We start from the raw sequence: 21,711 nt of genomic DNA, 5'->3' as shown, positions 1-21,711 counted from the left end.
ACCCCTTGCACTGCTCATTGCCAAGATTGTGCAATGTTATCGCAGCACAGACAAATGAGCATTAAACTCAAACAACTCATGAAGATGATGCCAGTGCTGAAATACAATGATGTAAATGACAAAATCATGTTGCAGTGTGATACCAGTAAGACAGGAATTGAACCGTACTGCAGCAAGGAAAACTGATTACATTTACAACCAGGATCTGAATGCAAACCGAACAACACAATACTGCGATCAAGAGAAAGTACCTGGTCATTGTCATTGCTTGTGAACATTTTCATTGAAACCTACTGGGAAGGGTCAAAATGCCAGTTGAGTTCAGCCGCAAGCCACTTCAAAGCATTTTTTTCAAGTTTCTGCATCCGCTTCAAAACACCTGTCAAGAATGTTATTCTGATGACAGAGATATCATCAAGAAATGTGTTACAAATAAGGGAAGTAGATGCTCATCGCTGAATTGCTTCATACTCTTTGAAAGGAATTAGAGAATGCTCCAACAAAGTTTAAAATTTTTCATACCCAACATGAAGCACCCAACTTAACATGATCTGAACATTTTGAAGAAAGCTATGAAGAAAGGTTGAGTAGGTTAGGTTTATTTTCATTAGAAAAAAGGAGATTGAGGGGGGACCTGACTGAGGTTTCCGAAATCATAAAGGGTATAGACAGATTGGATAGAGACAAGCTTTTTCCCAGGGTGAAGGATTCAATAATGAGAGGTCATGCTTTCAAGGTGAGAGGTGGAAAGTTTAAGGGGGAATACACACAGCAAGTACTTCACACAGAGGGCAGTAGGCATTTGGAACGTGTTGCCAGTAGAGGTGGTAGAGGCAGGCACGCTAGATTTGTTTAAAATGTGTCTGGATAAATGCATGAGTAGGTGGGGAGCAGAGGGATACAGATGCTCAGGAATTGACCAACAGATTTAGAGAGTACATTTGGATCGGCTCAGGCTTGGAGGGCTTGTTCTTTGTTACTAACCCAGCAGAACTATTGAACCTCGCTGACAAACACCTTCATGAATTAAACGAACTATCCAAAAAGATTCAACACTCCAAGTGTTGCATGAAGTAGTGATGATAGGGTGACTTATATATAAAAATAAAATTTGTGTTCACAAGAGAATATTAGGAATGCAGAGATGATTGGATGGTTAAAAATGTCATATATTACAAAGAAATTTGAATTATCCCAAAGGAGTTGAAGAGAGAAGCTAAAGCACATCTATGTAGCCATGACGGAATTCAGTTGTCTGAGGAAGGTAAGAGAGGTGCTCTTCAGGCTGAAAATGAACAATGAAATGAAGGACCATGTCATCACATGCAGTGCATGTAATGAGTATGAAGTTAAGAAATCTTAAAGAGCCATTGATCACAAAAGACATGCCGGACAGGTTGCAGATAAAGCCAGGAGTATATCTCTTCATTTCCACAGGAACTTGTCATAGTAAACTACTCTCATGACTACTGGGAGGTAGACCATCTGATTTTGATGATTACTAGTGAGATTATACAATGCCTGAAAGCACACTTTCATCATCACAACATTTCAGTTATTGTGATGAGCAGCAATGGCCCTTAGTTCATGAGGAAAGAAGTAGCCAAAACATTAAGAATTGGAACATTCAGCACCACACTATCAAATTCATACATTTAAATGGAAAAGCTAAGGTGGTGGTGAAAATAATTAAATGAAGCATTAAAAAAAATCAAACATGAATACATACAAGATAATGGGAAAGTGAACAAACACAACTCTCAGGCATAGAATGTAGTTCTACACAAAGACCAATAGCAGCTCATACTTAAACTATTCTTTCAATTGGCATGAAAGCTATTGAAGTCAGAAATAGTATCAGGCATGTGTGACAAAATCAAGGTGAAATTTTAAAACGCCAAATTTAGCTATCACCAGACAGCCATTGCCAGAATTGAGCATTGTTGAGTTAGTCAGGGTACAAACCTTCAAAGTCGAGAGTGTAGTTCCTTCAAACTCAAAAGGAATCAGTACAACTGGCAACTGGAGACATACATAGAACAGTTGTCTCTGCAGTCTTATGGAAGATATGAATGACCAGATATACATTTGTCAATGCAGGCATATACCCACAATTGGAGAAGCTTCACTGAAGGTAAATGATGAAGGTGATCTAAACTCATTGTGTGTGTTGACCATGGGTCAGCTATCTGACCCAATGTCTACAGCAGCCCTTCAACAAAAATAAAACATTAACAATGATCTGAATTGTGCCTTTTTTGGCTAAGTCTGACTTATGTTGAGATTTTTGGAGGGTTTTTGTTCTGAGGCATAATGAGTTTTATCTTGTATCTTCCCAAATGCATCCTATCGACTACCTAACATACGCATGGCATCCTTCATGTCTGAGTCTAGTGCCATTTTGCCGTTCAGGGGACATCCTGTGATTAACCAATATTCTGTGATTAACCAACATCCCTTGTGCTTATGTAATCTTTAAAGGCCCGTTATGTACTCGGGCAAGGACTATTAGTCAGGAGCTGCCCTGCACAATTCCTGACATTTGCCCTGATCCTGGTGGAAATCAGTGTCCTGCTTTGTGAGCAGGCTCCTGCTGGACAGGTACGGGATGACTGCTTCTCCCAGGACCAGCAATAGAGGCTACAACACCAGACCATGGCAGCCTTGGCCAAGATTACCATCTAGGTCAGTGCAGGTCTTAGCTATCTGGGGGAACACTGAATTTGTAGTAAGTAGTACAGCAACATAAAGGCCACCATTTTCTCCCTGGCTCATCACATCCACGCTCTGTTATTGTACTGTCCACCCACCCTCCTAGGCTGATGCTGTATCGTATTCACTAATGCCTGCAATACCATCCTTCACTCACACTCACCCACCCCAACCCCCAACACCATCATTCCTGGATGCCTGCTGTACTGCCTTGCTCACTCACTTGGCACACCTCTCCACTTGCACCAACAATAACAGCTGTGCCAGCCACCTCCATTTCTCTTAATACCTGCCTCTCTGTCATTTCAGGAGGAAAGTAAATCCCAATATGGCAGAGACAGTTAAGATGGGTGGTGGGCCTCCAGCTCCCTCTGAGAAGAGAATTCTGACTCTGACCACCCTGAATAGCTGACTGAGTATATTCAAGTCCTAGGGTGGAAGTATCAGAAGCTGCTTTAACATAGTGTGATGGGACCCTCTGAGCAAAGGCTATCCCAATTGATTTGAATGAGTTTCCTGGCTTTGTGTCTGCAGTAAACAACATGGCTAATGCTCCCCATGGTAGGCTAATGCTAAAACTACGGAGGTATGGCATTGAGGATACATTAGAGGTTTGGATTAGGAATTGGCTGGCTGGAAGGAGACAGAGGGTAGTAGTTGATGGACTATGTTCATCTTGGAGTGCAGTTACTAGCGGTGTACCACAAGGATCTGTTTTGGGACCATTGCTTTTTGTTATCTTTATAAATGATCTAGAGGAAGGGCTTGAAAGCTGGGTAAGCAAGTTTGCGGATGACACAAAAGTCGGTGGAGTTGTGGATAGTGAGGAAGGAAGTGGTAGGTTACAGCGGGATATAGATAAGTTGCAGAGCTGGGCAGAAATGTGGCAAATGGAATTCAATGTAGCTAAGTGTGAAGTCATTCACTTTGGTAGGAGTAACAAGAAGATGGATTACTGGGCTAATGGTAGGCTACTTGGTAGTGTGGATGAGCAGAGGGATCTTGGTGTCCATGTACACAGATCTCTGAAAGTTGCCACCCAGGTAAATAGTGCTGTGAGGAAGGCATATGGTGTACTGGGCTTTATTGGTAGAGGAATTGAGTTCCGGAGTCCTGAGGTCATGTTGCAACTGTATAAGACTCTGGTGCGGCCTCATCTGGAGTATTGTGTGCAGTTTTGGTCGCCATACTATAGGAAGAATGTGGAGGCATTGGAACGAGTGCAGAGGAGGTTTACCAGGATGTTGCCTGGAATGGTAGGAAAATCTTATGAGGAAAGGCTGAGGCACTTGGGGCTGTTCTCATTGGAGAAGAGAAGGTTTAGGGGAGATTTGATAGAGGTGTATAAGATGATTAGGGGTTTAGATAGGGTCGACACTGAGAACCTTTTACCGCTAATGGAGTCAGGTGTTACTAGGGGACACAGCTTTAAATTAAGGGGTGGTAGGTATAGGACAGATGTTAGGGGTAGATTCTTTACACAGCGGGTTGTGAGTTCATGGAATGCCCTGCCAGTAGCAGTGGTGAACTCTCCTTCTTTAGGGTCATTTAAGCAGGCATTGGATAGGCATTTGGAAGTTATTGGGCTAGTGTAGGTTAGGTAGGATTCGGTCGGCGCAACATCGAGGGCCGAAGGGCCTGTACTGCGTTGTATCTTTCTATGTTCTATGTTCTATGTTCTATGGCAAGACAGAAATAGTATGAGCCTGCAGCTCTGGCTGAGGTGGGAAAGCACACAAAAGCAATGCAAGGCAGGGATGCTGTTTGAATCCCGATAGGCTCAGAGTGAGTGAGTGCTAAGAGAACAAATGAACTGCCTGGAGATGCAGCCTGGTCTAGCCCAGGACCTGGGTGTGTGTTCCTGAGTGCCCAGTGTTCTTGCTGAACGTTGCTCATGCAGCCTAAGGTGCAGCTGTGAAGTGGAGATGGATCCGGTATTTGGATCAGAGATGTACTTTGAGAATTTTTAGAGGCATGCAAAGGTCTGTGAACATTGAGGTGCATGTTCTCAATATCCATAAAACATGCTTTGCGATGTTAGTGCCTGATTACCAACATAGAAATCATCTACAGCAAGCGATGAGTTGAAGTCACCATCTACCTGCCATGACTTCCTCATTGAGATTTCTCAACATCTAGCTTGTTCAGTGCATTTAATAAGTTGGAAAGTTGAATATTAATGAGACAAGTTGCGGCATTAAAACTCTTTTAACCAGCTATAGTCTTTCTTACTTGGTCACTCGCTGCTGTCTAGCAAGAAACTTGTCAAAGCCATAAAAGATGGTTCAGGATGCTCCTAATTTTGAGATAGGACTTGCCAGACTTCTTGCACAATTCAGTCACAGACCTCACCATAGCTTATATTATTCTGACTTCTATGTGATCTTGCCCTATATGTGGAATAAATGTGCAATAACTGATGAGAGTAACAAACTGCTTATGTATGAGATCAGTTGTGTGCATAGTGTGTAACTCATGGTGTAAATGATAATGAATACAATTCTTTATATAAGAAAAGGGGATGTTTAGAATTGAGTTGCAATATTGCACTTATACACCTCCTGGCTTGGCATTGTCATGAGGCGCTTATTATAAACATCCATTTTGTAGCCATTCAATAAAAACATGGTGAAACAAGTCTTTTACCCTGTGAGCTCATAACAATGAAATCCTTTATGTTGCCCCTAAAGATGAATTTTCTAATACTGTTTGGATGCTGTGGAATTTGCTCTATAAATTAACTGGGTAAATTTCCCCACATTTTGGACTTCCAGTGTAACATAATTTGCCAAGTTTGCAAAGCAAATTCCATCGATTCCCATCAAACACTAGATATTTATACATGTAGAATCATTTGAAAGTATTTAATCTGGACTTCATTTGAAAAAGGGTGGGAAGTACCCAGACTTTAGAAAAGTATGAAAAGTAGTGGCATGCGCTTTTAATGCTGAGCTCTAGTGATCCTTCTGCAAAGGATCCAATATTTATCAGATACTATTGCTGGTTTAAGGTCACGCCCAGGGTGTTTTCTTGGATACAGCTGTGCTACCTACTCCCATGCTGATATAAGTATCATTCTGTTTAGTGTTTAAGGGAGGTGTGATAGTTGGAAAATTAGAAAAACAACAAACAAGGTAAGTCCTAAAAGCACTTCAGCAACCTAACCTTGTAAGCCTGCCCAAACTAGCCTTTGTAGTTTTCAATTAAGAGGTGGATTGGCATTGCAGTCTTTGCAATTATATCTAATTGCCCACCTCGACTTGTGTCACAGGCATCAGAAGACCGCCATTAGGCTCAAAAGTGCATCAGAAGCATCTACTTTTGTGAAAACGGTAACTCAGCTGTAATTTTCCATGAGTTGCCTAATTATAATTCAATAAAGGTTTCATAATCTGGCTAAGGATTGCAGATAGGCTCCCAAAGCTGCTGCAGTAAATTTCCAGCTTGGAAGGAATAGAGGCTCACTTTTCAGCGATGTGAGAGAGAGGACACCCAGGATGGAGATGCCCCCATACTCATTTTTAACTTGAAGGGAAAAACAATTGACTCATGGGAGATTGGTTAGTGAGGTTAGATCACATGGAATACAGGGAGGACTAGCTATTTGGGAACTGAACTAGCTTGAAGGTAGAAGACTAAGAGTGGTGATGGAGAGTTTATTTTCAGACTGAATACCTGTAACGGTGGTGGGCTACAAGGATTGGTGCTGGGTCCACCACTTTTCATCATTTAATTCAATGATTTGGATGCGAACATAGGAGGTATGGTTAGTAAGTTTGTAGATGACACCAAAATTGGAGGTGTGGTGTAGAGCGAGGAAGGTACCTCAGAGTACAATGGGATCTTGATTAGATGGGTAATGGGCGAAGGAGTGACAGATGGAGTTTAATTTAGATATATGTGAGGTGCTGCATTTTGGAAAGGCAAATCAGGGCAAGACCTATACACTTAACGATAAGTGTCCTGGAGAGTGTTGCTGAGCAGAGACTTTGGAGTGCAGGTTCGTAGTTCCTTGAAAGTGGAGTCACAGGTAGATAGGATAGTGAAGAAGACATTTGATATGGTTTCCTTTACTGGTCAGTGCACTGAATATAGGAGTTAGGAGATCATTTGGGGCTGTACAGAATATTGGTTCAGCCGTTTTTGGAATATTGTGTGTAATTCTGGTCTCCCTCCTATAGGAAGGATGTTGTGAATGTTGGAAGGGTTCAGAAATACAATAGGGAGAGGCTGAATAGGCTGGAACTATTTTCCTTACAGCATCGAAGGCTGGACGCTGACCTTCTGGAGGTTTATAGAATCATGAAGGGCATGGATAGGGTAAATAGGCAAGGTCTTTTTCCTAAGGTGGATGAGTCCAAAAATAGAGGCCATAGGTTTAAGGGAGAGGGGAATCATATAAAAGGGACCTAAGGGGCAACTTTTCCATGAAGAGGGTAGTGTGTGTATGGAATGAGCTGCCAGAGGAAGTGGAGGCTGGTACAATTACAACATTTAAAAAGCATCTGGATGGATATATAAATAGGTAAGGTTAGGGGGGATTTGGGCTAAAGGCTGGCAAATGGGACTAGATTTATATATGATATCTACTTGGCATAAACAAGTTGGACTGAAAGGTCTGTTTCCATGCTCTATGACTGAGCAGTCAAACCATCATCATGCAACCATTTCCACATGGTTGCCTGAGTCTGGAGGGATAACAGGCAGGTGAAGTCTGACTCTTAAACATGTCACAATGGTGGTTAAAAATGGACTATCAATGTTCAACTTCCATCATCTGATTTGGTACCAGAGATCTTTCCAGGACTAAAATGCATTTCTAAAACAAAAGGAAAAGCACTGACTCAAGAAGGTCACCAGGCCAGATTAAGCTAATTCCACAAAACCATCAATAATCAAGAATCTGCCTGAACTAAACATACTTAGGTTGTTCCAGGATGACAGATTCTCCCTTGAAATGTAACACATAATGTCAGTTCAGATGTTTAATATGTTAATAGCTGAAAAGATGTGGCTGAATTTTATAAAAATTGTTCAAAGTCATTTCTGGTCTGATAACCTTTCTCTTGGCATTTTGAGTTTTGAGAAAATACTAGCATATCAATGTAAGTGTGTGTACTACATGAGAATAATATGATTGCACCAGTTCTTTATAAAGTTATTACCAATATTCCGTTTCTCTTCTGCCCTGACAGGTGAGGAATGATCTGACCAATGAGCTGGAGAAAGCAGACATTCAAATTGCAGATACTGAGAGTTTCTCTAATGATCCTTGTCTAAGCGTCAGAAAGCTTAGGGTAAGTAATGGAATATATTAATGGTACATGGTAAACCAAGACATCATGAAAACTAAATATAGATTGTTAAATAATTTCCACTACTGAGGGGTAATTGGCAGAATACTATCTCTTTATCTGTGAAAATGTTTATTCCAATTCAGCACAGTTGGGACCTCACTACCTTTCCACCTCTAGCCCAGCTGAGACCAGGTAGGAATCCCCATGGATGGCTTTCCTGTCTCACTGCTAACTGAGTCCCTTAAGTGAGCATTTAAGATCCTTATTCTCCCTATAGTGTTGTTAACTCAGCAATGATATTGCTATGCAGGAAACATGACAAGCAAACATGCAGGGTTTCTTGTGGGTTCCAGGGTTATTGATATTGGGGTGGTGATCCTTCAGTCACAGGCACTCTGGGCTTGATGAAGGGATCTGATATTGGAAACGGGAGGGTACCTGCAAGAGCCACTCTTGCTCTTTTTACCAAGCTACAGAACCTCCACCCTGCGGCCTCCCATGCTCCTGTGACTCATGTATAACCCGGGACCCGGAAACCTCAGATCAGTGTCATCCAGTAATATCCAGCCACCCCACCACCTTCCTCCTCCCTCTCCCTCCCCTTGGATTGCTGTTTAATGAGGTGCCAAAATTATCTGAAGGTCTTTGGCAATCAAATACACTCATCACATATTATTCAAGTGTCTATGAACTATTCCGAACTTTTTTCTGAGCTTAGTAAGTTGGTTTGACGGGATGAGAGATGGTCAAGAAATGATCTTGCTGTGAAAAATTATAACATCATGACTATATTCAATTTGTCCTCATGATATAACCAGAAGATAATGCTGGGATTCCAGGAGCTTATTTCACTTTGTAACTTCTGAATGATAAAAACATGAATTGAAGTAGGATGTTCACTGATGTTTCTTAGCTCGCTGAGCTTGAAGATTAGTTTTCAGACGTTTCGTCAACATACTAGATAATATCATCAGTGAGAGCCTCCGGTGAAGCACTGGTGGTATGTCCCACCTCTCTATTTATAGGGCTTGGTTTCTTAAGGTGAGTGTCCGGTTTTCTGGTTCTTTTTTCAAGGGAAGGTGGATAGGATCTAAATCGATGTGTTTATTGATGGAGTTCTTGTTAGAATGTTATGCCTCTAAGAATTCTCGTGCATGTCTTTGTTTCATTTGTCTTAGGATGTGTCTGTTGACCCAGTCAAAGTGGTGTCCTTCTTTGTCTGTATGTATGGAAACTAGTAATAGAGGGTTGTACCTTTTGGTGGCCAGTTGGTGTTCATGTATCCTGGTGGCAAGTTTCCTGCTACTTTGTCTGATGTAGAGCTTTTTACATGGTATCTTGTAAATGATGTTAGTTTTGCTGGTAGTATCTAACGGATCCTTTATGTTCGATCGCCGCTGTTTAAGTGTGTTGGTAGGTTTGTGGGCTACCATGATGCCAAGGGGTCTGAGTAGTCTGGAAGTCATTTCGGATATGTCTTTGATGTAAGGTAACGTGGCTATAATTTTTGGTTGCGATGTGTCTGCTGGTTTGGGTTTATTTCTGAGGAATCGGCGGATTGTTTTTACTTATTACCCATTTTTCTTGAAAACATTGTATAGATATTTTTCTTCTGCTTTTTGTAGTTCTTGGGTGCTGCAGTGTGATGTAGCTCATTGAACGCTCGTTGCAGCTCCGTTTCTGGGTGTTGGGATAATTGCTTCTGAAGTTCAGAAGCCAAAGACACAATCCACCATCACTAGTTTCTAACTACAGACTTATCATCAACCTGAGCTACAAATCTTCTTAAAAATTGCAAACTGATGTTTCATTGTATCCCTCCACTCACAGAGTTCCTCAACTTTCTTTGTGTAAGAATCACATTAAAATATGGTCATTGGTCATTCAACCTATTTAAGACTTAGATAGCTCACCATGAGATCAATTTTAAATTCCCTGTTAAACCTCTATCCTGCAAACTATTAAAATACCATTACTTATAACATATAGCTCTGAGCATATGCATCATTAGCTGATGGTTGTATCTGTTTGTTAGCAATGCATGCTCAGTTCCACCAACACGCCAATAAATGAGTTACAAAATCATGATTTTAAACACTGATTTGAAAAGGGGCTAGTTCCAATAGATATTATGAATAATGCTGAGGTATGTGAAAGAAATAGTTTAAACTATTAAACTGAAACTGAGATCTTTGACAGCAAATATTAGCCTGTTTCACAATTTTGTTGCTGATGCATAGTCTATTTATGAAAAAAAAAGTGTATTTTCAAATAGATCAGATAAACTAGGCTTGACTCTGTCAGTGTGGCTTTTAGTGATGTTTGGGAGGATCATAGTGACTGATTTATATGCTCTTGAGACTTTCCTTTGGAACTGAGCAGAAAGATAATTTGCTTCAAAGGACGAGATATGAGAACACTGCAGGGATGCACTGCTTGATAGCGCCATGCCTGGGAGTTCATGAGGACAATATAGTGATTTAAGAGCCGAGCCCCTAAAACTTTTACAGAGAAGAAGCTTTATACTGATTGGAAGTGTCTGCCTTTGGGTAATTATACAGTTCTGTTTCTGATAAGGACTCCTTGGGAGAAGGTGAATATTCTAAGGTAACAAAAAAATAATTAGCTGCTGATATAGTGAGCTTGAAGGTGATTGCTAAAATGTAGATCTGAAGACAACTGTCACCTTTGGTCAAAATAGCCCACACAGGTTTCCAAGATCACAAGATAGATGCATGAATACCATCCTGTCTCTTCCAGTCCTCAAACATTCCTTAGCTTATCCCAATATTTGTGACTGCACCACTCCAGAAGTCGTTTTGTATAAGGAAGTTCATCTAATAGCATAATTAGCATAATTGTGAACTCATGTCCCTTGTTTTCATTTAAATTTGAATTTGGTTTCTGGGTCTCTTTTACTCCATGTACTACCAATTGATATTGAACTCTACATTTTCCATTTAGCTTGTTAGAAGACTAAAAACCTGAAGTTTTTTCCTGTTTTATTCTGTTACCTATCTCACTAGTCTCAAGACTTCTTTCTGCAGCATTTTCAGGGTTGAGTGCCTTCCTCGTGTTTCAGAAAGCAGAATCTGAACAATTGAACTGACATTGTGTGACTAAGACTTAATGTCATTTAGGAAATACAATGTCATTTAGGAAATATGTCCTGCTATTTTGCAGCTCTTTTGCCTCCTTAGTTCAGCACTATACTTTCTTAATTGCTATGCACAGGCAATGATAGCATAGTGGTAATGTTACGATTAGTAATTTAGAGGCTGGATGCATGTTCTGAAGTCGCAAATTCAAATTCCACTGAAACAGCTCTGGGAAATTATATTTGATGAATTAATCTGAAATAAAAGGCTAGCTGTATTGTGAATCATCATAATGTTGTTGGATTGTTATTAAAAAAACAAATTTGGTTTGCTAGTGCCATTCAGGGAAGGAAACCTGCCATCTTTGATCTATCCCACATATGACTCTAGGACTACAATGAAGTAACTGACTCTTAATTGCCATCATAAATAGTGTAGCAATCCACTTAGTTGTATGAATCTGCTACCAGGAAAACAAACTATGCATATGCCTACACCACATGAATTGTAGCCATTCAAGAAAACAGTTCATCACCATCTTCTCAAGGGAAATTGGGAATGGACAATAAATTCTGCCAAGTCAGCAACATCTATCCATGGAATAAATAATAATAAAGAAAAATGATCTGATACTTCAAGCAATTTTTCAACTAATACTCATAGGTCATGATGATCCTCAGGTGACAGAGCACATTTGACCAGTTTCTTTTCCTCTAGTCAGATTATTGGTAGTACAGGTCCCCATTTCTGATCAATTCGACCAGTATTTATATATCTCAAATATGATTGTTGCAGTTTGGGTATGAAGATTCCTTGTGTTGACCACACCACAGAATAGTGGAGAGGAATAGGGAGAATTATATGGCATTGAACAAAGAGTATTGTCTAGCAGGAAGTAAACTGTTGAGTCAAATATATGTAAAGGAAAGTAATTATTTAGCCAATATTGTAGAGCTTATTTTTTCATTTGCAAAGCGAAGTTTAACTCAGGATAAACAGAGAGATTTAAAATATAATTGTATTTTATTGGGGAGTGGCTATGTATGATGCTGTCAGTGAAACTTTGCCATAAAAATGTAATTAAAGGTATTTTAGAAAAAAATATTAAAAAAATGGAGAGTCTCTTTCATTTTAGAAAGCCATTGTAATGAAAAGAAATGCTAGAAGTATCTGAAAAAAAACTTGGAAATATCACGAGATAGCAGTTTCAATATAGCCCTAGGGCTGGCCTGGAGCTGTCCTTCTGGAGATGAAAGCTGCTATTATTTTAATGAAATGATATTTGTTATTAATATAGAATTCTTTGTTTATCGAAAATGAACTTACAAAATTCATAGAGGGCTCATCAGGGCAAATGCAGAAAGGATGTCTTCCCTGGTTTCCCAAAACCAGAGAGCACAGTCTCAGAATAAGGGACAGAGCATTTAATACTGAGATGAAAAGGAATGTCTTCACACTGATGCTGGTGAATCTCTGGAATTCTAGGTCAGTCATTGAGTATGCTCATGACAGAAATTGATGGATTTATTGATAATAATGACAAGAGATTTGGGGTTGATGACAGAAAATGGCACTCAGGTAGTTGATTAACAATGATTTTGTTGAATGGTAAGTAGACTTCAGGAATTGATTAGCATATTCCTGTACCATATTCCATGTTGCTATCAAAATCCTGATGTACTTGACATTATTTCTATAGAGCCCATGATTATGGATCTTTGTAGCATCCTTTTCTGGCTTTTTAGTTTGCCTTAGGTCTATTTCATGTTGATGGGATCAGAATAGAACACAAGTTTTTGGAAATTGCTTAAGAAAACCGTACATGGTGTGATAAAATTGAATTGTGTTTGTTAAGATTATAGTTCTGATATTGCTACATCTCAAATCAATCCCTCTGCCTGACAGTAAGCTGGAAACCATTTACTCCACCAGACAGAAACCAAAATGGATGTCAAATTTCCCAGCATTATTATTTATATTTATTTCCTGAATAAGCTAGAGAAGCTGTAGACCATGAGTATTCATATAGTAATATAAATTGCAAGGCAGTCATGGAGCATTGGTTGTGCACAGCAAATTCAGAGTCAGCCAGTATTTTATTTTGCAGTATTTCTGTGCTTATTAAAATCACATTACGTGGCACTCATTACAAGAGCTACATAAAATGTTATTGATAAACATAGTTACAGATGGACTGGAACCAGAGGGTCTGTATGAATGGAGATTTGGCCAGCAGCACATAGCTGATTAGTCTCTGAAATAGTGACCCGTTATCAACCACAAAGGTTTCCTGCCAGCCAACAATGATGCCATTGGCTCCCAGATCACTAAGCAGCTTGGGGTGTGAAAGTTGAAGTTCTAATTTGGAGGAAGGCTAATGAGGGGAGTATTAGGCAAGAACGAGAGTCCAAAGACAGTATATTCCTGTTAGGGTGAAAGGAAGGGCTGGTAGGGGTAGGGAATGCTGGATGATTAGAGAAATTGAGGTTTTGGTGAAGAAAAAGAAGTATATGTCAAGTATAGACAGCAGAGATCAAGTGAATTCTTACAAGAGTATAAAGGCAGTAGGATTATACTTAAGAGGGGAATCAAGAGGGCAAAAAGAGGACATGAGATAGACAATAGACAATAGGAGTAGGCCATTCGGCCCTTCGAGTCAGCACCACCATTCATTATGATCATAGCTAATCATCCACAATCAGTATCCTGTTCCTGCCTTATCCCCATAACTCTTGATTCCACTCTCTTTAAGAGCTCTATCCATCTCCTTCTTTAAAGAATCCAGAGACTTGGCCTCCACTGCCTTCTGGGACAGAGCATTCCATACATCCACCACTCTTTGGGTGAAAAGGTTTCTCCTCAACTCTGTTCTAAATGGCCTACCCCATATTTTAAACTGTGTCCTCTGTTTGGGACTCACCCATCAGTGGAAACATGCTTCCTGTCTCCAGCATGTCAAATCCTTTAATAATCTTATATGTCTCAATCAGATCCCCTCTCATCCTTCTAAACTCAAGTTTATACAAGCCCAGTGGCTCCAATCTTTCAACGTATGATAGTCCTGCCATTCTGGGAATTGACCGCATGAACCTATGCTGCACTCCCTCAATAGCCAGAATGTCCTTCCTCAAATTTGGAGACCAAACCTTCACACAATACTCCAGGTGCTGTCTCACCAAGGACCTGTATAGCTGCAGAAGGGCCTCTTTGCTCCTATACTCAATTCCTCTTGTTATGAATGCCAGCATGCCATTAGCTTTCTTCACTGCCTGCTGTACCTGCATGCTTGCTTTCATTGACTGATGTACAAGAACACCTAGATATCGTTGTACTCCCCCTTTACTTAACTTGACTCCGTTTAGATAGTGATCTGCCTTTCTGTTCTTGCCAACAAAGTGGATAACCACACATTTATCCACATTAAACTGCATCTGCCATGCATCCATCCACTCACCTAGCCTGTCCAGGTCATCTTGTATTCTCATAACATCCTCCTCACATTTCACCCTGCCACACAATTTTGTGTCATCAGTAAATTCACTAATATAACTTTTAATACCTTCATCTACATTATTAATGATTATTGTAAACAGCTGCGGTCCCAGCACTGAAGCTTGTGGCACCCCAACTAGTCACCGCCTGCCATTTTGAAAGCAATCCGTTTATCACTACTCTTTGTTTCCTGTCAGCCAACTTAATTTTCAATCCAAGTCAATATTTTGCTCCCAATACCACGTGCCCTAATTTTCTCACTAATCTCCTATGTGGGACTTTATCAAAGGCTTTCTGAAAGTCCAGGTACACTACATCCACTGGCTGTCCCTTGTCCATCTTCAGAGTTACATCCTCAAAACCTTCCAGAAGATTAGTCAAGCACGATTTCCCCATCATAAATCCATGCTGACTCTGACCTATCATGTTGCTGCTATCCAAATGAGTCGTAATTTCATCTTATATGATTGACTCCAGCATCTTTCCCACTACTGCCATCAGGCTAACCGGTCTATAATTCCCTGTTTGCTCTCTCCCTCTTTTCTTGAAATGTGGGACCACATTAGCCACCATCCAATCCACAGGAACTGATCCTGAATCTATAGAACATTGGAAAATGATTACCAATGTGTCCACAATTTATACAGCCACCTCCTTAAATGCCCTGGGATGCAGACTCAGGTCCCAGAGACATAATAGCCTTCAGACCTAATATCTATCCACCACCACCACCATTTCCTGCCTAATATAAATTCCCTTCAGTTCATCCATTACCCGAGGTCCTTCAGCCACTATTACATCTGGGAGATTGCTTGCGTCTTCCCCAATGAAGACAGATCCAAAGTACCTATTCAACTCTTCTGCCATTCCCTTGTACCCCATAATAAATTCACTAGTGTCTGTTTTCAAAGGCCCAATTTTAGATTCAACCATGTCTTTTTCTTTTCACATACCTAAAAAAGCTTTTATTATCCGCCTTTATATTTTTGACAAGTTTGCCTTCGTATCTCATTTTATTTCTCTGTATATTCCCTTTTTAGTTATCCTCTGGTGCTCTTTAAAAGTTTCCCAGTCCTCCAGTTTCCTGCTCGTCTTTGCTATGTTATATTTCTTCTCTTTTATCTTTATACAGTCCTTAACTTCCCTCATCAGCCATGGCCGCCCCTGCATCCCTTTAGGATCTTTCTTCCTTTTTGGAATGAGCTGATCCTGCACCTTCTGCATTATACCCAGAAGTACCTACTATTGTTGTTCCACTGCCATCCCTGCAAGGGTATTGAACCATTGAACTTTGGCCAGTTCCTCCCTCATCGCTCCATTGGTCCCTTTGTTCAACTGCAATACTGACACTCCCGATCTCCCTTCTCCCTCTCAGATTGCAGAATAAAACTGATCATATTAAGGGCACTACTTCCTAATGGCTCCTTTCCTTCAAGGTCCCTGATGAAATCTGGTTAGTTGCACAACACCAGATTCAGAATTGCCTGCTCCCTGGTAGGCTTCAGCACAAGCTGTTCTGAGAATCCATCTCGGAGGCACTCTACAAACTCCCTTTCTTGGATCCAGTATCATCCTGATTCTCCCAGTCTACCTGCATGTTGAAATCCCCCATAACAACTGTAGTAATACCTTTGCGAAAGGCCAATTTCAACTCCTTATTCAACTTACACCCTACATCCAGACTACTGTTTGGGGGCCTATAGATAAGTCCCATTAGGGTCTTTCTACCCTTAGAATTTCTCAGTTCTATCCATACTAACTCGACATCTCCTGTTTCTATGACCCCCTTGCAAAGGACTGAATATCATTCCTCACCAACAGGGCCACTCCCATCCCCTTTGCCCATCAGTCTGTCCTTTTGATAGCACATATAGCCTTGAATATTCATTTCCTAGGCCCTGTCCACTTGAAGCCACATCTCAGTGATCGCAACAACATCATGCCTGCCAATTGCCAACTGAGCCTCAAGCTCATCCACCTCAATTTTTATGTGTCATGCATTCATATATAATATTTTTAATTTGTTACTCCCCTCACCTTTCCTATCAATCCTTAGCTTTGGCAAATAGGGTTAAGGAGAATCCAAAGGGTTTTTCTAAATTCATTAAGGACAAAAGGGTAACTAGAGAAAGAATAGGATAATAGAGAGTATTTTACATCAGTGTTTACTGTGGAAAAGGATATGAAAGATATGAAATGTGGGGAAATACATGGTGACCTTTTGAAAAATGTCGATATCATAGAGGAGGAGATGCTAGATGTCTTGGAACACATAAAAGTAGAAAAATCCCCAGGACCTGATCAGGTGTGCCCTAGATCTCTTTGGGAAGTGATTGCTGGGCCCCTTGCTGAGATGCTTGTATCATCAAAGGTCACAGATGAGGTTCCAGAAGACTGGAGGTTGGCTAATATGGTGCCACTGTTTAAGAAGGGTGGTAGGAACAAACCAGGGAACTATAGACCGGTGAGCCTGATGTCAGTGGTGGGCAAGTTGTTGGAGGGAATCCTGAGGAACAGGATGTGCATGTATTTGGAAAGGCAAGGACTGATCAGGGATAGTCTGCATGACATTGTGCGTGGGAAATCATGTCTCACAAACTTGATTGAAGTTTTGAAGAAGCAACGAAGAGGATTGTTGAGGGCAGAGCGGTATACGCGATCTAGATGGATGTCAGTAAGATGTTTGACAAGATTCCCCATGGGAAGCTGGTTAGATTAGATTTTTTTGATTAGATTAGATTAGACTTACAGTGTGGAAACAGGCCCTTCGGCCCAACAAGTCCACACCGACCCGCCGAAGCGCAACCCACCCATACCCCTACATTTACCCCTTACCTAACACTACGGGCAATTTAGCTTGGCCAATTCACCTGACCCGCACATCTTTGTGACTGTGGGAGGAAACCGGAGCACCCGGAGGAAACCCACGCAGACACGGGGAGAACGTGCAAACTCCACACAGTCAGTCGCCTGAGTCGGGAATTGAACCCGGGTCTACAGGCGCTGTGAGGCAGCAGTGCTAACCACTGTGCCACCGTGCCGCCCACTAAGGTTAGCAAGGTTAGATCTCATGGAATACAGGGAGAACTAGCCATTTGGATACAGAACTGGCTCAAAGGTAGAAGACAAAGGGTGGTGATGGAGGGCTGCTTTTCAGACTGGAGGCTTGTGACCATGTGAACATAGGAGGTATAGTTAGTAAGTTTGCAAATGACACCAAAATTGGGGGTGTAGTGGACAGCGAAGAAGGTTACCTCAGAGTACAATGGAATCTTGATCAGATGGGACAATAGGCTGAGAAGTGGCAGATGGAGTTTAATTTAGATAAATGTGAGGTGCTGCATTTTGGGAAAGCAAATCAGAGCAGGACGTATACACTTAATGGTAAGGTCCTGGGGAGTGTTGCTGAACAAAAAGACTTTGGAGCGTAGGTTCATAATTCCTTGAAAGTGGAGTAAATAGGATAGTGAAAAGGCATTTGGTATGCTTTCCTTTATTAGTCAGAGCATTGAGTATAGTCATTGGGAGGTCATGTAGTGGCTGTACAGGACATTGGTTAGGCCACTTTTTGGAATATTACTTGCAATTCTGGTCTCCTTCCTACCAGAAGGATGTTGTGAAATTTGAAAGGTTCAGAAAAGAATTACAAGGATGTTGCCAGGATTGGAGGATTTGAGCTACAGGAAGAGGCTGAACCGGCTGGGGCTGTTTCCACTGGAGCGTCGGAGACTGAAGGGTGACGCTTTAGAGATTTATAAAATCAGGAAGGGCTTGAATAGGGTAAATAGACAAGATCTTTTCCCTGGAGTAAGGGAGTCCAGAACTAGAGGGCATAGGCTTAGGGTAAGGGGGAAAGATTTAAAAGGTCCTAATGGGCAACTGTTTCACACAGAGGGTGGTGTGTGAATGGAATGAGCTGCCAGAGAATGTGGTGGAGGCTAGTACAATTACAACATTTAAATGGCACCTGGACTGGTATATGAATAGGAAGGGTTTGGAGGGATATGGGCTAAGTGCTGGAAAGTGGGACTAGATTAGGTTAGGATATCTGGTTGGCATGGACGTGTTGGACCGAATGGTCTCTTTCCATGCTGTACATTTCTATGATTCTGTGGCTGGTGCACCAGCATCAAAGGAGGGGCAGCTTCTGTCTCTGGATCCCATTGCATAGATTTTTTAAACAGCTCACTCTAAAGTCTTTGGACACAATTTTCTGGCTGTGAGGGAATGGGAGTCAAGACAGGGGTGGGGAGTTAAAAGTAAATGTGTAAGGGCAGCGTTGGGATGTATTCTTAGAAAATGCCATAGACAGTGGATCAGCATATGTAAGGCTCAAGTGGTTATTGTTTCCCACCCTCACTGGTGTACCATGTTTGGAGGCCATCATCTTATTGGAGATGAGCCCCTGGCTGTAATCCAGACTGTCCAAATACAACTGAAGGGGGTTTGCTGTCCATTTAGAATTTTATGCTTACTTTAGCCCTCTTTAAAAACATGATTCTTTTCAACCCTGTGGTGAGGCACCCCTGGGATTTTCTGTTTGTGTCAGCAGTGCCTAACTTACCTACTAGGACTTGAAAGAGTTAAGAGCTACCAGCCCTAGAACAGCAATTGAGGAGTTCCTTTGTGAATATAGCTGCCCTGATGTGGCTCCTAACCAGTGATCACTTCAGAACCCATTTTAGTGCTGACCTTGCAGCCCTAAAGCCCAGAATAAATCCTGTCCCCTTTCATAAAAAATTGCTTCAAGTTTTGATTTGATTCTCAATGATATGGGATAATAGTCCTTGGAGCTGCATAGATTTGCCAACATCAGTTTCATTCTATTTCATGTACGTTCTGGTCAGGGCACCGTGTTATCCTCCAGCTAAATGTATTTGAAGAAGTTTTTTTTCACAACTGTAAGAAATGATAACGATAATTCCTGTGGATTAACCTTGGGGACAAGCCAATCGCATTGTGATCGCACTAGTTATCTATTGCATCCCTGGAAGTATTTTCCCATTATTTTAATAAGGTACACTGCTGTAACTTACTTTGTTTTTGGAGCACTCGGCAGGAGTGCTATTAAAAGGGTTATTTCTTTATCAGTTTGATTACTATAAAGCTGTGTAATGTCATGGCCCCTGCTTCCTGAATTAAAGATAGGTATGTGTGAGGTGGCTGGCTGCTGTGTTCCATTAGGGTTCCTGAAAGTCTCCTCCTGTCGACTGCTCTTCAGGTGCTGCTGCTTGTGGAGCTTGGACCTGCAATTCACGGGGCTTTAATTGAGACAAGTATAATAGACCCTGAGTGAAGCAACGCCCCCAGATGAAAGCTGGTAGTGGAGATGGCACAACCCTGCTTTGAAGGAATATAGGTCTAGGTAGGCTGATCAGTGTTTTGAGTCTGGTTTGCCTTTCTGTTAAACCAATGCTGACCTGCTCTGCAACAGGAATATTGATGATAAGCAATTGGAACAGTTAAGACAGAATGAAAACATAACTCCCATTTCAGGCATTTGAAATTGAGGATAGCAAATTTTGTATCATCTGGCCTCATGAGAACAAGGTCAACAAGGAATGGGTAATAAATGCTGGCTCAGCCAGTGAAACTTTCATCCCATGACTACTTTTGTCAAAATATTTTCTTGCAATTGATGGCCCTGTTGGGTTGACAGGGCAGAAGGACAGGGGAAATGTGGGGAAGAAGAATATCTTGGTTGGGTGGAGCAAAGGTCCCTGATGTCGATAAAGGATACTCATAGGAGGCATCCTCCCATACCTGGCCACAAGGCCACTTGCTGAAAGGCAGTGGTTTGGACAGCTTGCCTTGGCCTCTTCTTGTGATGGGTAAAATCTCAATGGTAAAGTGGCAATAGAGTAGGAAAGTAGGCACTGCGAATGGTCCCACTGGCATGACACCCATCTGCCATCTCATCTCTTTTGGATAGCTCATAGATCTGCAGTTGAGGGAGAGAGAGAGAGCTGAGCAGCATTGGACCATGGTATAACCTGACAGAAGAATGACTATAAATTGACAGTGAGGTTCAGGCTTTCACTTACCTGCAGTCAGGTAGTGGGAGGGCTGAGCAGAATGGAGCCCCACTCAGCAGCTGCACTGGGTTTGAAATAAAATATAAGCATCGCAGCAAAACTGTGGGTTGATTGGTTGCTGTTCAGCTATTATTGGTCTTTAGTTTAGATAAAGTAGTGTTTAAATTTAAAGGAGCAAGTTAAGTCGCCGGTATCTATTTAACATTCTTTAAACTAGAGGAGGCAAAGATATATAGAGTGTAATATAGAGTGTAAGCTATGGTGAGGCAGTTCGAACATGTAGCGTCTCCCTGTATGTGATGTAAGAGGTTGGGAACACTCTGTGTCCATGATGACCAAGTAAACAGGAAGTGTCTCTAGCTGACACTACTTGAAATTGTCATGTTGGGTCTTGAGCAGCAACTGGAGTTGTGCACAACTAAGATCATTGCGCACAGCACAGGGGTTACAAGCAGAAAGAGAATGGTGACCCACCAGGCATGTAAGAGTACCAGTTGGGTATTGCTGGAGTACCCTGGGACCATCTCCCTCTCTAGCAGATTTTCTGTCTTTGGTACTATTGGAAGAGGTGTTTCTCAATGAATGCTACAAGAACCTGGCCCATGACACCATTAATAGCTCTGTTGTACTGGGGGCAGGGTGAGAACAAACAATGGAAGAACAATACTGATACAAGATTTCATCATACATTGAACAGGTAGACATTACTTACAGATGCAGATGTGACACCAGAATGACACCAGTCCCATACTGATTGTGGCCACTATGAAGGTCACATCTTTTCAACCTCACCCCCAAGGCAAGTTTACTCTCAGTTTAAAGTCACCAGCAGCCATCTCCTTATGGTTCTCTGCGACTCTGGTGACTTTTTCTTTACCTAATCAAGATGGTGTGTTGCCTCCCTGATGTCAGTGTGAGCTGCTGCAGGACATTCTTAAGGGGATGATCATCATCGAGACTTCATGGTCCATCTCAGAATGCAGGGAGCAAGGTAACTTGAAAGACAGTGATATTCGGATTAATCCCAGTGGCACTCACTGGGATTAGGGGAATGAACTGGATAGACACATGACTGGA

The 21,711-nt window shown here is 41.4% G+C and overlaps 1 protein-coding gene across 1 annotated transcript in view; it reads left to right on the top strand.

Annotated features, from left to right (window-relative positions):
• The window catches only part of gabbr2 (gamma-aminobutyric acid (GABA) B receptor, 2), a 419,830-nt gene that overhangs the window by 100,114 nt on the left and 298,005 nt on the right, over positions 1 to 21,711 (top strand). Inside the window, exon 3 of the mRNA XM_060825690.1 lies at positions 7,908 to 8,009. Coding sequence (XP_060681673.1) covers positions 7,908 to 8,009 — 102 coding nt within the window. The remainder of the gene's footprint in view (positions 1 to 7,907; positions 8,010 to 21,711) is intronic.

Source organism: Hemiscyllium ocellatum, chromosome 5 (genome assembly GCF_020745735.1).
Source record: "Hemiscyllium ocellatum isolate sHemOce1 chromosome 5, sHemOce1.pat.X.cur, whole genome shotgun sequence".
NCBI classification, from domain to species: Eukaryota; Metazoa; Chordata; class Chondrichthyes; order Orectolobiformes; family Hemiscylliidae; genus Hemiscyllium; species Hemiscyllium ocellatum.
Note: the sequence above shows the minus strand (reverse complement) of the source record. Positions and strands in the feature narration are given on the sequence as shown.